This window comes from Puma concolor, chromosome B1 (genome assembly GCF_028749965.1).
Source record: "Puma concolor isolate L17-30 chromosome B1, mPumCon1.1.hap2, whole genome shotgun sequence".
Taxonomy (NCBI): Eukaryota; Metazoa; Chordata; class Mammalia; order Carnivora; family Felidae; genus Puma; species Puma concolor.
In genome coordinates this window covers 127,599,826-127,615,247 of record NC_141670.1, presented here as the reverse complement: position 1 = coordinate 127,615,247, position 15,422 = coordinate 127,599,826, and the positions used below count along the sequence as shown (strand labels likewise).

Here is a 15,422-nt window from a genome sequence, read left to right as displayed (position 1 = left end):
TTTATTTTTCCTTTACAGTACATATCATGACTTATTACATGTCACTCTCCTGCTGGAAGCTCCATTTCTGGGAGGAAAAAGCTATGCCCATTTTATTTGTTGCTGTGTTTCCAGTGCATAGCACAGTGCTTAGCACATAGAGGGTACCGCTGTCCTAGGTATACTCATTGTTTTGCACATGACCCTAAATGGTGTCCTTGATATTCCAAGGCCTTTTTGTTGTTGTTGAGTTCTGTAGCGTTAACTAGCTGATCAGTGTTTCACTGTCTCTTATTTCCGGTTTCTTTTTGGAGAGACAATTTGATTGGCAGCTGATCCTTGCAGTAATCAAATGTAACCCAGCTGGGGTGTGTGTAGCAATACCAAGATGGGCACCAGACAACAGACCCAGACCCAGACCCTGCTTCCAACAGAGCAGGAGAAGTTTTTCTAGAAGAAGTTTTAGATTAGTTTGACAATCAAAAACAGTTAATATAGCTGCTACTGTCATTTTTAATAGAATAGTGCTTTTTCGCTTATAAGGAATTCCTGTTGGCTACTAAATGAATTAGCTGTATGTTTAGAAAAATTATGAGAAACACTGTATAGTGGGGCGCCTGGGTGGCTCAGTTGGGTAAGTGTCTGACTTCAGCTCAGGTCACAGTCTCACCATTGGTGAGTTCAAGTCCCTTGTCGGGCTCTGTGCTGACAGCTCGGAGCCTGGAGCCTGCTGTGGATTCTGTGTCTCCCTCTCTCCCTCCTCCTCCCCCACTCATACTCTGTCTCTCTCTCAAAAATAAATGAATATTAAAAAAAAGCATATTAAAAAAAAGAAACACCTTAGTATTTTCATATGAACTTTGGTATCCAGGAAATGGTACTACCAAAAATAATGATCATATATTTCTGTAGTTTTTACAGAATTATTTTAACAGTAAATGAAGGGGTATAACATTTTTATTTTTGCTCTTTAAAAAAAAGATGCCATAGAAAATTTAAGATACAGGTGGTGGCAAAAATAATATATAAAACAAGTAGTGTAATCACTTGGAAGACTAGTTCTGTCAGATTGTTATATATAATTTTCACTGCTTTATTGAAAAAGGTACTTGGTAAACCTTATGTCTCACAAAGAACCTCTTGTAAATTTTGCATAATGATCCCTAAACAGACCACAAGTTGTAGGCTAGTGGTATACATTTTTTTTTTGTTCAGATTCTGAGAATTTAGTGTCTGAAATTATGCTTTTGATCCCATCTGGTGTCTAAAGGAAAATTGACATACATATCTAATTCATGAGGTTTTTCTAAACCTCACAAGTACATGCAGAAAACTGACTTTGGTTCATAGATTTTTGGTTCATAGATTTTTGGTTCATAGTATCCTGTAGTACATAATGTCCTATATTTATGTTGGTATCTTCACAATTTTAACGGGGGGTTTACATATAAGGAAACAGTGACTTACATCACTTGTTATCATCTACGGATCTTCTGTGATGTGGGAACTTTATTGATGAGATACCAGTTGAGTGGGAGACAATTTAATATAACAAGGCATCTTACATTCCTTCATTCCTTCAAATATAAGCTATGCCAAGGCCAATAGCAATGGAGCTTCAGAAAATCTGGGGCCAAGTTTGTTTTGCAAACTCGGCATGAAATTATCCTTCTGTTACTATGTTTGTAGAAATATTCATCATCAAACTATGTCTTTGCTGAAGTGTTTAGCTTTATTTTGCTTTCTCTCTAAAGAAAACTAAGACAATATTTTTCTCAACTATGAAAAAATAATGACTTGCCAATTGTAACTGCGTATCATTTTAACAATCATGCATTTTCTTATGGAGCTAAATCCCCACAGCATGTTTGTCTTGGTTAGAGTTAATAAGCTCAATTAAGTATTGTTTTCACATTCCGTTTGCAAAGTCTTTTTTATGTTTCTATTTTGAAAAAGAAAAAAAAAGGTTAATGTTGTAAAAGTAATATGCTGTATTTACCCTTGAACCATTAGCCCATTTGAGTGAGGGCATGTGCAGCGGCTCATTGGAGGAATATTTGAGCGGCTCTCTGAGTTTAACTTCAGCTCTGACATCAGCCGAAGCTATTGAGACCTGTGCAGTGGCCTGGAAAACAACAACAACAAAGAGTTCCGTGTGACATGGTAACAGAGGAAGGGTGGGTGCCACTTAATTGAGGCTGCTCAACAAATTGCCTTTTTACTTCCACACACACACACACACACACACACACACGCACACACATATGTTTCTTATATGTATGTTTTCATAGGATTATTACAGTTTATTGAAATCAGAGAATATCACTAAATATTTCCTACTTAATTTCCTATGCCCTGAGTGAAAACGTGTTCAAACTGGGGAGTAGTGGGTCTAAAGGAAAAGGACCCTTGTGCTAAATCATGTGATTTCACAGACACATGACATTCTTCCAGTAGGCATTTCTGGAGATTGTTTTTGGCGTGGATTTTATGAACATAATACTAACAGTTTATTCATAACATGCATTTTAGTAGCTATTATGAATATTATTAATCTACCCTACTTAACCTCTTCCATTGAAAAATATAATTTTCTGTCTTTTATTGTTCCACGGACTTAATGACAAACATCTTGCAAATTAGATTTTCATATATTTCATCTCTTTCTTATGCTCAATTTAATCTATCAAAGCCACACATTGTAGAAGACATCTGGTATTGAGCTTAAGCAGCTGGGTTTCATTTGTAAAGGTTTTGAGCAAATTTTGGTGCTTGCCAACAATAATAGAGCAGTTGGCCAGTGTGTTTTCTTTGTGGCAGCTTGGTGCAGTATGGTAGAAGAGACCCGAATTCAGGATCAGGTGATATTCTGCCTCTTTCTGGCTTAACTGGCGAGACTTGAGGGTTTATGCAGGTGTTTCAGGGAGCACTGGCTGAAGGCTTGCTCAGTGGCTGTTGAAGAGGAATCAGTGGGTGAGCGATATGCACTCATCCATTTGAGAAACAAGGAGTGTGCAGTTTTCTTGACAGCATGGTTCAGTGTGTTTCCTACATCAGAACCACTAAGTCACTTTTAAGATGCTGTTCCCTCTACCCCATCCCAAATCTGTTAACCCAGATATTTCAGAACTGAGCCCAGAAAGCTACAATTGACTGAGCTACCCCAAGGGATTTGGAACAGACTGGATTGGAGTTAATAAACTTCAGTTCATTCTTTACCCTCAGGTAGAACCTCTACATTCACTTTTCTGACCCAAAGACAAACCTATTTTATTAGAAGAACTCTTTTTATTAATGTCCATTTAAAAGGCATTATCAGAATTTGTTTCAAAAGTGGCTTAACCACATACCCAGTTTAGATGTTCTTTCATGAAATGCTGTATTACTGTGACCTATTGCTTAATAAAACAGTTATTCTAGCACTATTAAAATATTGCCCCTAATGATGAAGAAGGGCCAGCAAGACTTGATTTACTTGGAACAATGCAAGTATGAACTGAAGGATTTCTGGGAGAGTGAAGCAGACACGAGAATCCCAAATTTCCTATTTCTTTCTCAGATATGTTAATTAATCTCTGTCTCCAAAAAGTCACTGGACACCTGATAATTTCCCAGAAATCTTTTGAGTTTGGTTCTGTGAACTCCCCTCAGAAACCACCATAATGTTGTTTGGATGCTCTTGGAGCCTATACCTGCCTCCAATTACATTCACTATGTTATTCCCAATGAAAATAGTTTGTCTTTGTGGCCCATATAGTGGTTTGGGGGACTGTTTATTCTGAACATAAACTAAGTCATTACCCTCTTCTTTGCTTCTGCTAAAAAAAGTTTTCTGCCAGCATTCTTACGACCATAGTTCAGTATTCTTGTTTTGCTGGTTATTAGTTCAGAATTGAGTTTTCCAGACAAACACTTGTGAGTTCCAGGTTAATATGGAAACATAGCCAGGGAATGTGTGGTTGATGGGAGGATTGCCTCTTTGGAAGTTAATAGGTAGTGACGGTCTGTTGTTAAAATGTCGTTAACTGGAAATGTACTTTTTACCTTATCTTGCTTTGGAAATTAGCACTCAAGATAGTCACTTTAGAGAGCTCTGCCTTGTCTCAGGGACTTGATTTAAAATAAACACACACACACACACACACACACACACACACACACACACACACACTCCCACTTGAGGTAGGCAAGCAACACCCTAGCAAATACAACATTAAAAGAGGGTAAGAGAAGGGGCAATCCAAATGCTTCAGATCGTCTCATTCCATGATCCCTGTCATGCATGGGCTACATCTGCAGCGTTTTAAAGTTTCTGCAGGAAGCTCAGTAATGCAGCTGTCTCTAATGTACTGTGAACCTTGAAAAGGAATTTCCTTTCAAGTAAGAACGGAAGTAGTTTGTGTGTGGGATGATGGAGCTGAAGGTTTCCTTTAACAGAAAATAAAGTGCCGTTATATAAACAAACATCTATACAACCTAAAGTAAACCCAGCAGAAATATGTCATGCAGGCACCTACATTTTAAAAAGACCCAGTTAATTTTAATGATCTACTTGTGTTTTCTCGTTTTTGCAAGTGAGGAAAATGAGGTGCATGGTTGTGAGACGACTTAGCTAAATTCTCACTGTGACTTCTAGAGCCGGAACCAGAATTTAGGATTCCAGTTTTAGTTTGTGTTCTTTTAGGAATGTCATTTAAATCTGACTTTAGGATTGCTATTTAGGCTGAATGTTTAGAAAGTTGAAACAGTCTTTGCCACATGAACATTTTATTTAAGAAACAGGTTATGAAAACACACACCACCATCACCATGAATAAATATTTCAGTGTATGAATGAAACTCAGAACTGATAACTTCTGCTTTGGTTTTCCTATTTATTCTAATAGGAATGCTAGTATGTGAGAGGTACTCTGTATTCAACCACATTTAGGCTGTCCCAATTTAGTGCTTATGAAAATGCAAATTATACTCAGTTCTGAGCCACGGTACCTTACCGTCTGAGGTGAGAAGAAGACAAAGTTAGGAATATATTTGTGTTAGCTTTTAGAAAAAATTTGCATCCTGCATTGAAGAATGGAGCATCTTTTTTCCCCCTCTTCCTAAGATTTCCTGCAAATGTTAAGCTAGAGATTACTTGTAAAATATCCTGAGTAGCTATTACTGCAAACAAGAAATGTGATCTCCAGCTTTACACCCTGAGAGTGAGTGCTAACACCTCTACAGATTTATTTCTTAAAGCTAAAATTACAAGGTTATTGTTCCTTTCCATTGTAGGATGTCATTTGTACTGGGATCCTTTAGATTTACACATTTGGTTTTATGGTTTTGGGCAGTCGCTATAGAATGTTTTAGAATAATTGATGAACTGTCTTTACCAGGTAAAATTTCTGTAGCGTTTATCCTAATTTTTCTACCTCTCCATTGGCTGTTTCTCCAGTAATTGTGAATCCAGACTGGGTTTTTGCAAACTGAATGGGAAGGTCTGATCATTTGTCCTGTGGCTTTGTTTTGATTCTTGTATTTGCTTCTTAAGGGATTTTAAAGATCTGCTGAGGATTTCATATCACCTTTTGTATTTCCAAGATACTTGAGCAAAATTACCCTTCAAAAGTTCTGTAATGTTTACTTCTTAGTCTGGATTCTTTGTTTCTTATTCCTGTGGCTTATCTACAAAATGAAAGTGTTTAGGGCTAAAGAAGAGAGTGGCATAGTTATAGTTACCTTAATACTAATCATCTAATAGACAAGCACTAACATATTTCATTTGTGATTTTATAATTCACAAATCCAAGAATACAAATGTCAGCACTCTTATGTTTTAACTTGTGAATGTCTCCTTCTGTAGATGTTAAGCAAAGAGCAAGATAGAGATGCTTGTTCTTCTAGATATGAAAACTTACTAAGGTTTTACAGTTTTAGGGCTGTAGTCATTACAGTGTGGTTATGGCCTAGGGTCGGCATAGCTGATGCAGCATAATAGAAAGACGTACATATAAGGAAACGATGTAGGTAAAGGGGCACGTGGGAAACCAGTGGGAAAAGGTATGAAAACCTCACCTGTACCACCTATAAAAATCATCCTAAGTGTGTCAGAAAGCTAAATGGAAAATTCAGAAATGGAAAATGTGTGGAAGAAAATAAGAATAGCTGTTCCAAGTATTGTTTGAAACACTTCACATATATTAACTCATTTGAAGTCCACACAATGGGAGATAGATACTGTCATTATCCTCATTCTATAAAGAAGGAAGCAGGTTCAGAGAAGTGAAATATTTTGTTTCAGATTACAAAGTTCATGCATGGGGGAGTCTAGATTCAAGTCAAGACAGCCTGGTTTTTTTGTGTCCGTTTCCATTAGCAGCTATATAATGCCACATCTCTTAGAAGAAAATGTTTGTATGATTTAAAGGAAGAAAAAAGATTGTAGTTCAACAAAGCAAATCACCAACAAGCAAAAGGATCTCCCATACACTGGGAAAGCATGTTGCAAGATGTGTCGCTGAGAAATACTTACCGTCAATTTTATGTAAAGAATGTCTTCAAAAATGAGAAAAATACGAAAAAAGTGGCAGAAGACATGAACAGGCCATCCACAAAGAAGAAGATGGAAACATAAGAAAAGAAGCTAAGTAAATGGAGAAATTCAAGTTAAAATAGTATGCCAGGCTATAGTCAACCGGCAAAAGAATTGATACGTTGACATTATCAACCTTTGGCAAAGATGTGGAGAAACGGGAACCCTTATCACTATGTTGGAACATAGTTTTAATAATATTGAAGAATGAAATGTCACTTAATGATCTAGGTAGTAATTATATAGACATATTAATAAGATTAAGCAATAGTTTAAGATGTGACATCAAGAGCATAAGCAACAATAAAAAGATAATAAAATTGATCTCATCAATTAAATTTCGTGCTTCCAAGTATATCATCAACAAAGTGAAAAAAGAGCCCACAGAATGGGAGAATACATTTGCAAATTATGTATCTGATAATGGACTTGAGTCCAGATTATATAAAAACTCTTACAAATTAATGGTAAAAAGATCATTAGCTGCACTTAAAAATGGGCCAGGATCTGGACAGATATTTCATACACACACACACACACACACACACACACACACACACACACACACGAATATATACAAATGACCAATAATCCCATTAAATGATGCTAAATACAACTAGTTATCAGTGAAACTCAAATCAAAACCACAGGGGGTTGTACTTCCACTCAGATGGCTCTAAGCAAAAGATAATAACAAGTGTTGGTGAGGCTGTGGAGAAATTGGAACCCTCATATACTACTTCTGGGATGTAAAATGGTACAGCCATTTTGGAAAACAGTCTGGCATTTCCTCAAAGGGTTAAACATTTAGTTACCCTGAGACCCAGAAGTTTCACTCCTAGGTATATATCTTAAACAAAATGAGAACCTAGTGTCCACAAAAAAACTTGTATGTAGATGTTCATAATAGCATCATTAATAATAGACGGAAAGTGAAAACAACCCAACTGTCCATCAGCTGGTGAGTAGGTAGAGTGTTGTTTATCTGTATAATAGAATATTATTACTCAGCAGTAAAACCAAATGAAGAACTGATACATGCTATGTGCTATAGTATGAATAAACTTTGAAAACATTATGCTAAATGAAAGAAGCCAGAAGCAAAGACCATATATATATTGTTTTATTTATATGAAAAGTCCAGAATAGGTAAAGCTATACAGATGGAAAGCAGGTTGGTAGCCATAATTTGTCTGGGGTGGGGGCTGGGGACAGGAATGGGGAGTGATTGTTAATGGGTATGGTCCTTATTTTGGGGGTAATGAAAGTGTTCTAATACCAGCTTGTGATATGGTTGCACAACTTTGTACCTATACTAAAAAGCATTGAATTGAAGATGTTGCATGGGTGAATTTTTTGGCATGTGGATTATATTTCTATAAAGCTCCAAAGTATTCCTAGAAGTGAGAAGTAGCAAAATTAGGATAATGGGGAATAAAGGAAAAAACGGATTGATACTTGTGGCTTTCTTCCATAATATTTTATTCTTTAGTGATGAAATCTTTAAGATTTTATAAAAATCAGTTGTAAGAACATAGTATTCTCTAACTTTTTTTGTATATTTGTGGAATTTTATATAACAAAAGAGATAACCAGAAACAAAATTAAGTACATATCCACTCCATCCCCTTGTAGCTAGAAAGCATAATGGGTTTTCCTTTTTCCCTAATAATTAAAGCCTTTGGCTCCAGAAAAGACTCTTTACAAATGAAATATTGAATTAGGGCTCCCATACTGATTATTGTTTGCTTTTTCTGGTATCAATTATAATCATATATTCTCTCTGAAATCCAAAATTTAGTGAGGCAGTTTAGTCATTTTATTAGTTGGTTTATGAGAAAATTCTTTGTGATTAAGAGGTACCATTCATTCTGGTTGAAATCAGATCATTTTTCCTTTACTAAAAACTTTGCAGGGTAGTCCACCTGCAACCTTGCTTGCTCAATTAAGGGGGAAAAGCTATCTTCTTGGGACAGCTGCTGTTCATAATCCTGAGTCTGGGCCTTCTGGGAATCTGCTGATTTGCTTCTGAACCTTTATCATGAACTTTCCCTGCGCAGATTACAAGATTGTCTTGGGGGAAAGAGAGCATGTCTATGATCCAGGAGGGCTCATGTCTGAATCAGAGGTGCCCATTACTTTTCTACTTGTTAATGTAGCAGAATCGCCTTTCCTGTCATGGGGTTAGAGTGGTTGGGAAATTGCCCGCAGTGACAAGCCCTTCTCAGATAGGAGGAGCTCATAGTCATAACAAAAACATTTTCCCAGAATATTGTTTCATGCTTCTCCCACTCAGGGCCATGACCATTGTTAAGGCGGGAAAACGACCTCAGGGCCTTGAGGTTTGTACATCAGAGTATTAATAACAAGTGATGCTAAAGCTGGACTATAGTTGGGACAGCATTCAAATACAGTTGAAATACAGTTGCCCTGGAGAGTACAGGTTAACTAAAAGTTCTGTCTTTTAACTTGAGAGCCCATAGATATAAGAGCAACAGGAATAGTTTAAACAAAATCAAAGGATGGGAAGTTTGTGTAGGGGAATGGAAATTAGCATCCAAAAACTAGATTGTGACTGGGCAGTGGTTGTCACATTGTGGACCTGTATCAGCATTACATGGGAACCTATTGAAAGTAAATTTTGGTGTCCTACCCCAGATTTACTGAACAAAAAAACCTCAGGGGATCGGTCCAGAAATCTGTGTTCTGACAAGCCCTCCAGGTTATACTGACGTGGGGCTGAAGTTTGAGAACCACTGGACTGAATTATGTTGCTTTTTCAATGCCAGGTGAGTAAACTTGAACTTTATCCCATATGCAGTGGGAATTCATGGAAGATTTGTGAGCAGAGTTCTGGATGATGAGTGTTTTAGTTAGATAGCAGAATCTTCTGCCTTACTCTTCTAGTAAAGGAATTTTAGGTCAGGAAAGTATAAAAATGCCAGTGTCTGGTGATCTGATTTGATCCACACGTCAGAAGAGTATATTAGTTTGTACTTTCTTGTGACTAAACATGAGAGTCGTTTAATCATTTAATAGGACTTTGGAAGTTTCAAACAAGTGGTTTTTATTCACTGAAAATTATAAAATGATGCTTTCTTTTGTATGCCATTTTAATCCCTAAACTTACAACATTTTGCAGATTTAATAGGACCTAGGTGTACTCTTAAATCCTGAAGATATTATCCACATAATTGTAGAAAATGGCTGAGGGCATTCCCCTGGTCACTTTACTGTGTAATTCTTTTCCCAACTATGTTTTGCATTTTAAGTGTTTTCATTTTTCCCCTTAATCTTGTTATGTATCAGTAACACATGATGTATTGGCATCTTCTGGAATAACACATTTGTTCCAAGTGAAAAGGACTAGGTTTAGAAAATCCAGTCGGCCAAGAAGTTTACCCGACAGAGACCTATATGGAATCTAAAACTAATGTGCTCATATTTTCCATCAGAAGTCAAATGAAATGAAGCCAAGAAAGTACTATGAGAAGTTTACTGGTCTCTTCCCTGTATCAATAGCATTAACTAAATACATCATTTAGTTTTATAGGTAATAGCCATGTTGAAAAAGATCTTTTACCTGTATGTCTGAGATGGGATGGGACCAACTACATAAAATCAGATTATATTATACCTCTCCTTAAGAGTCATTAAGATTTAAAATTCTCAAGGACAATTTTCTTTTACTTCTAGATGGTCTTATTTGTAAGTTTAAATGGAAAATTGGTATTAAAATGCCACAGGAATTTTTACTCTTTAGCAACCTAATCCTATAATATATCCTAGAGCTTATTAGGCTTATTGTCCAGGAGTTAGCGATCTGGGAAAAAGCAGTAGCCTTTTCTGATAGGAGTCAGAAAAATTAAGTTTTAATTGTTGGCCTGCTACTAAATACTGATGTGACTTTACACGTAACTTTCAGTGTGTCAGAGGATGAGGTGGTGTATTAAAATATTGAAATAGTATGGAAAGATGGTTTGGGGCATGGATATTGTATCTCTAAAATAAACATATAGTGACTTGGAGAAGCCATTAATTTATTCCTTCATTTATCATACTTCTATTACACACCTAGTGTCTTCCAATATTGTAATGTGCCCTGTGAACGCAAGGAAAATATTCCCTGGTCGCATTCTGGAGGGGAGGCAGAAAAATACAAAGAATACTTTGGGAACAGATAGATATGTATCTGACTTAAAAGGAGGGATCAGCTGAGTTGGCAACTAAAAAGTTATCTGGGAAAGAAAAGAAGTAAACAGATTGTAGACAGAGGAACTAACATGACCAAAATCCCAGAGACACCTGAGAGAGTGTGGTGCGGCCAGAGGATTGCCAAGTTGAGCATAACTGCTGGGTTGGAGACTAGAGGTAGTGTGTGGCTAATTGGAGGTTGTAAGCAGGGGATGGAAGCTGAAGGTGTGTGTGGACCCAAGCTAGGAAGCACATACTCTTCCAGTGGATCATATGGCTCCATGACTGGCTTTTAAGGAGGAAGTAACATAATCCTATTTCCTGTGGTCTTCCCTTTCAGTTAATTGCGGTTCCATCCTTGTAGTTATTAGGATAAAACCTGTGGTATTATTCTTAGCTTTTCTTTATCTCTCACATAAAACATACAGTCCATTTGGAGAATTATTTTCACACTGTCTATACTGTGCACCCCTGGGTACCACTTCAGAATCCTCTTGGAACCACCCCTTAGCACTGCCACAGTTGTAGCAACCAGTTCCATGGAGGCGTGGCCCTGCTTTCTGATGGTGGATTTTGATACTGTCTTACCTCTCAAACTCTTGCCTTGCAGCCTCTCTGATGTAGCATGGGAGACTCTGGCAGGAGCCATTCTGCACAGCTTGCAAGGAAGGGGCAGCTAGCTACCATGGGCCAGACGTGACCGGTGGGCGGGATAGGAACTGAGAGATGAGCACTTCTTTGTTCCTCAGGACGGATACACTGAAACTCATGTCATAATACCTTTAGTGGGAGCGAACTAGATAACTCATCCTCAGATTGCCATTTTCCCCTTCCCTGTTTCATAGCCTTGGTCCTGCACTCCTGCTTCCTGGGATGACCTTCCCAAATAAACTACTTCTATGCACGCAGTTGTCTTAGGCTCTACCTTCCTGGGAACCTAAGGTTGTGACAGTACCTTCAAAATATATCTTCAGTTGGACCACTTCCCATCACCTCTACTACTACCAGCCATCAAACCTCCATCAATGTCTGCCTTAATTACCACAGCAATTTTCTAACTGGTTTGCTACTTTTTTTTCAATGTTTATTTATTTTTGAGAGAGACAGACAGACAGACAGAGCATAAGCAGGGGAGAGGCAGAGAGAAAGGGAGACACAGAATCTGAAGCACGCTCCATCCAGGCTCTGAGCTGTCAGCACAGAGCCTGATGCAGGGCTCGAACTCATGAACCATGAGATCATGACCTGAGCGGATGTTGGATGCTTAGCCGACTGAGCCACCCAGGTGCCTCTGGCTAACTACTTTTATTTGTGCCCTATGTAGTCTGATCGCGGGATAGCAAGTGGAGTTAAAGTTTCATCCAACAAGAGGCTCTAGGATCTGACCCCACCTTCACTTCCTACTACTGTTCCTGGTGTTGGATAAGCTGGTACTCTCTGTTCCTCAAGGACTCCAGGGGCACTTTCACCTCAGGGCTCTTGCTTGTTCTTTGCTCTGTTTGGAGCACTCTTCCTTTCCATAGGTGACTCTCTTCACCTTTCCCTTCTCAAAAATTACTTCTGCACTGAGGTATTTCTGACCATCCATTTTAAAATAACAACCACCCCTAGCATATTCTCTCCCCCTTCCCTGCTGCATTTCTCTCCATAGCACCTAGCATAATTAAGATGCTTTCAGGTTTATTTTGATTCTCTCTCCTTTACTCCAGTAGCTATAAACTTTGTCAGGGCAGAGAATTGTGTCTGTTTCTCTCCACTCTTCCATCGTTGGGCCCACAGAGCCTTGATACCTGGTAGGTGCCCAGTAAATAACTGCTGAGTTAAGCAAGTGAACGAATGTGTATTTTAGAAAATGTAATTCTGGCTATAGTGTAAAGGTGGTTGAAGGAAGGTGGGGCTAGAGAACAGAAATTAGGAGCTTAGTGTAGGCAACCAGGTAAAAAATGAAGAAGGCCACATTTGTCATCTTTTTTTTTTTTTTAATTTTTTTTCAACGTTTTTTATTTATTTTTGGGACAGAGAGAGACAGAGCATGAACGGGGGAGGGGCAGAGAGAGAGGGAGACACAGAATCGGAAACAGGCTCCAGGCTCCGAGCCATCAGCCCAGAGCCTGACGCGGGGCTCGAGCTCACGGACCGCGAGATCGTGACCTGGCTGAAGTCGGACGCTTAACCGACTGCGCCACCCAGGCGCCCCACATTTGTCATCTTTTAACAGCATCAGTGGAGAGTTAAGGAAGGATTACAGAAGCTGTAGGAGAGTAAAATGATTGTGTTGTTGATGGATTGGGTATGATGGATCAGAGAGAGGGAGACCTGTAAGCAGAGTCTCAGGATTTTGGCTTTGGCAGCTGGGATTTCATGGTTATATTTGTCAGAGAGATGCCAAAGATGGAACAGGTGTAGATGGGAAGGCAATACGGTGGAGAAGCTTCAGGAAGGAGGAAGGACTTAGGATTTAAATATGTTTAGTTTGGTGTATCGGCAAGACCGCTTAGCAGGAAATGAGAGAGGTCCAGGAGTCCATTGACTGTGCAGGACTACAGCTCAGAAAAGGGTACTTGGGGATCACTAGTGCCTTGTAAGGCAGTTGTGCCTTGAGGTAGTGACCTCACAAAAATCAAACCGGGAAAAACCATATATTACTCTGTGTTGCTATACGAGCATAGGAGTTCTTAACTGTTGTCACTATTTCTTTCCTTGACTATTTTAGAAAGACTTAGGAAGAGAAAACCTTGAAAAAAACAAAAAGAAAAAAAATATATCCTTGATTCATTTTTGTTGGCACATTTTGAAAGAATGAAAAAGGCATTTATCTTAGGATGAAGTGTCTGAGTACCTCTGGAGTACAAAGAATTTACCTTTAGCTTCTTCTGGCCAGCCTCAGACTCTGTGTTTTACTTTCACAGCCATCTTCTTTTATTGAAAACATGTTGAAGTACTTTTTTCCCCTCTTTATTCACCGGAAATGAGTAAGTTCTTTAGTAAAACATCCAGAATGCATGTAATAAAAAAAATGTCTAAATGTTTCAAGTAAGATTTCTGGCATATATTTATCTGTTTAGTAATATAAATTTTAAGTGGTTGTGCTCGTCACCAACATTTTTTCATGTATTTTGAAGCTTAGATTTTTGCCAATAGCTTTTATACCTCTGGTGATTTTTATTACCTTATTTAGTAGAGAGTTGAGTGTTTTGAACTGGTCTTCAACCTAGAAATTTATTAAACAATTTGATTTCCCAAGGGGCCAACACTGTTGGAAAAGATTACTATATACAAATCTCTAGGCCAGTAGAGGATAAGAGAGGGGAAAGATACTGCCCAAGGAAATTATAGAAATGCAAACAAAATCATGTTGTCTGATCTGAGATCTTCTCATAGTTGGTGAGTGCACCTTAGCTTTGGAGGAAATCTTGTTATTTGAATTTAATCCTTGGTATTTAATCTCATGTTGACACTTCGCATTACACTAATAAGATGTTAATGATCTCATAGTCCTAGCTTGCATTGGATACTCACCAGGGTGCCGAGACATTATGGGCTACACCGCCTGTAACTGTCAATAGAGCATGGGTTCTCACTACATGCATGAGATCTATCGCTGACAGTGAAATTATGATTCTTCATTAGCTGGAGGAAATTCTGAGAACCACAATTCAGGGGCCCAAGACACTTGGTATTTAATTAAAAGAACATTTGGGGCGCCTGGATGACTCAGTCATTTGGTTAAATGTCTGACTCTTGCTTTCAGACCAGGTCATGATCTCAGTTTGTGAGTTCAAGCCCCAGGTAGAGCTCTACTCTACTCTCAGCGCAGAGCCTGCTTGGGATTCTCTGTTTCTCTGCCCTTCCCCTGCTTTCTGTCTCTCTCTCTCTACCTCACTCCCTCCCTCTCAAAGATAAATACACTTTAAAAAAACACTTTATATTTACTTAAAAGAAGCCTGGGTATTTAAGGAAGCTTTGAAAACTAGAAATAGCTGTATTAGGGTTCTCTGGAAAAAGAGAGCCAAGCCCCAAGATCTGTATTCGGCAAGTTGGAGACCGAGTAGAGCCAGTGGTGTAGTTCCCATCTGAGCAACTGGGCAGGCTTGAGACCTGGAAAGAGCTGATGTTTCACTTGAGTTTGCATGCAGGAAAAACCTGATGTCTCAGCTTGAAGGCAGGGAGAATTCTCTGTTATCTGGGGAAGAGTCAGGGTTTTTTGTCCTATTGAGGTCTTCAGCTGATTGGGTGAGGCCCATTTGTATTAGAGAGGGCAATCTGCTTTACACAGTCTATCGGTGTAAATGTTAAGCTCATCACAAAACACCCCCCACCCATGGAAATACCAGAATAATGTTTGACCAAATATCTGGGTACCCTATATAACTGTGTCATGTTGGCACATAAAATTAACCATCGCAAGAATTTATTTTAAATCTGTTCAAATTCATTTAATCAGTAAACATTTTAAACATGCTTTGTGGATTCAGCATAAGGTAAGACATTTTGGGTATCTAAAATAGAAGATAGGAGGCAGATAACCCCTAATAAGACCAAAATAAAGTATTATCAAATCAAGAAAAAAAAGCCAAGTTTTTTTGATGTTAACATCCACAAAGACATTTCTCATGTGTAGTGAAGCAAACTATGTGAGACTACAATTGAGTTTCTTATTCTGAACTTTAAATTA

At 38.3% G+C, this 15,422-nt stretch overlaps 1 protein-coding gene across 11 annotated transcripts in view; it reads left to right on the top strand.

The window, feature by feature from the left end:
* Positions 1-15,422, top strand: part of BMPR1B (bone morphogenetic protein receptor type 1B) — a 418,825-nt gene that overhangs the window by 317,619 nt on the left and 85,784 nt on the right. The window contains exon 1 of one of the 11 annotated variants that reach the window (XM_086704550.1): positions 8,121-13,719. The exons of 9 other annotated variants lie outside the window; for them this stretch is intronic. Coding sequence is in view for 1 of the 2 variants with exons in the window: in XM_086704539.1 (XP_086560665.1) it covers positions 13,716-13,719 (4 nt within the window). In the remaining variant the exon portion in view is untranslated. Of the gene's footprint in view, positions 1-8,120; positions 13,720-15,422 lie in introns of those variants that run through there. One more of the 11 variants, XM_086704539.1, reaches the window with a different exon arrangement.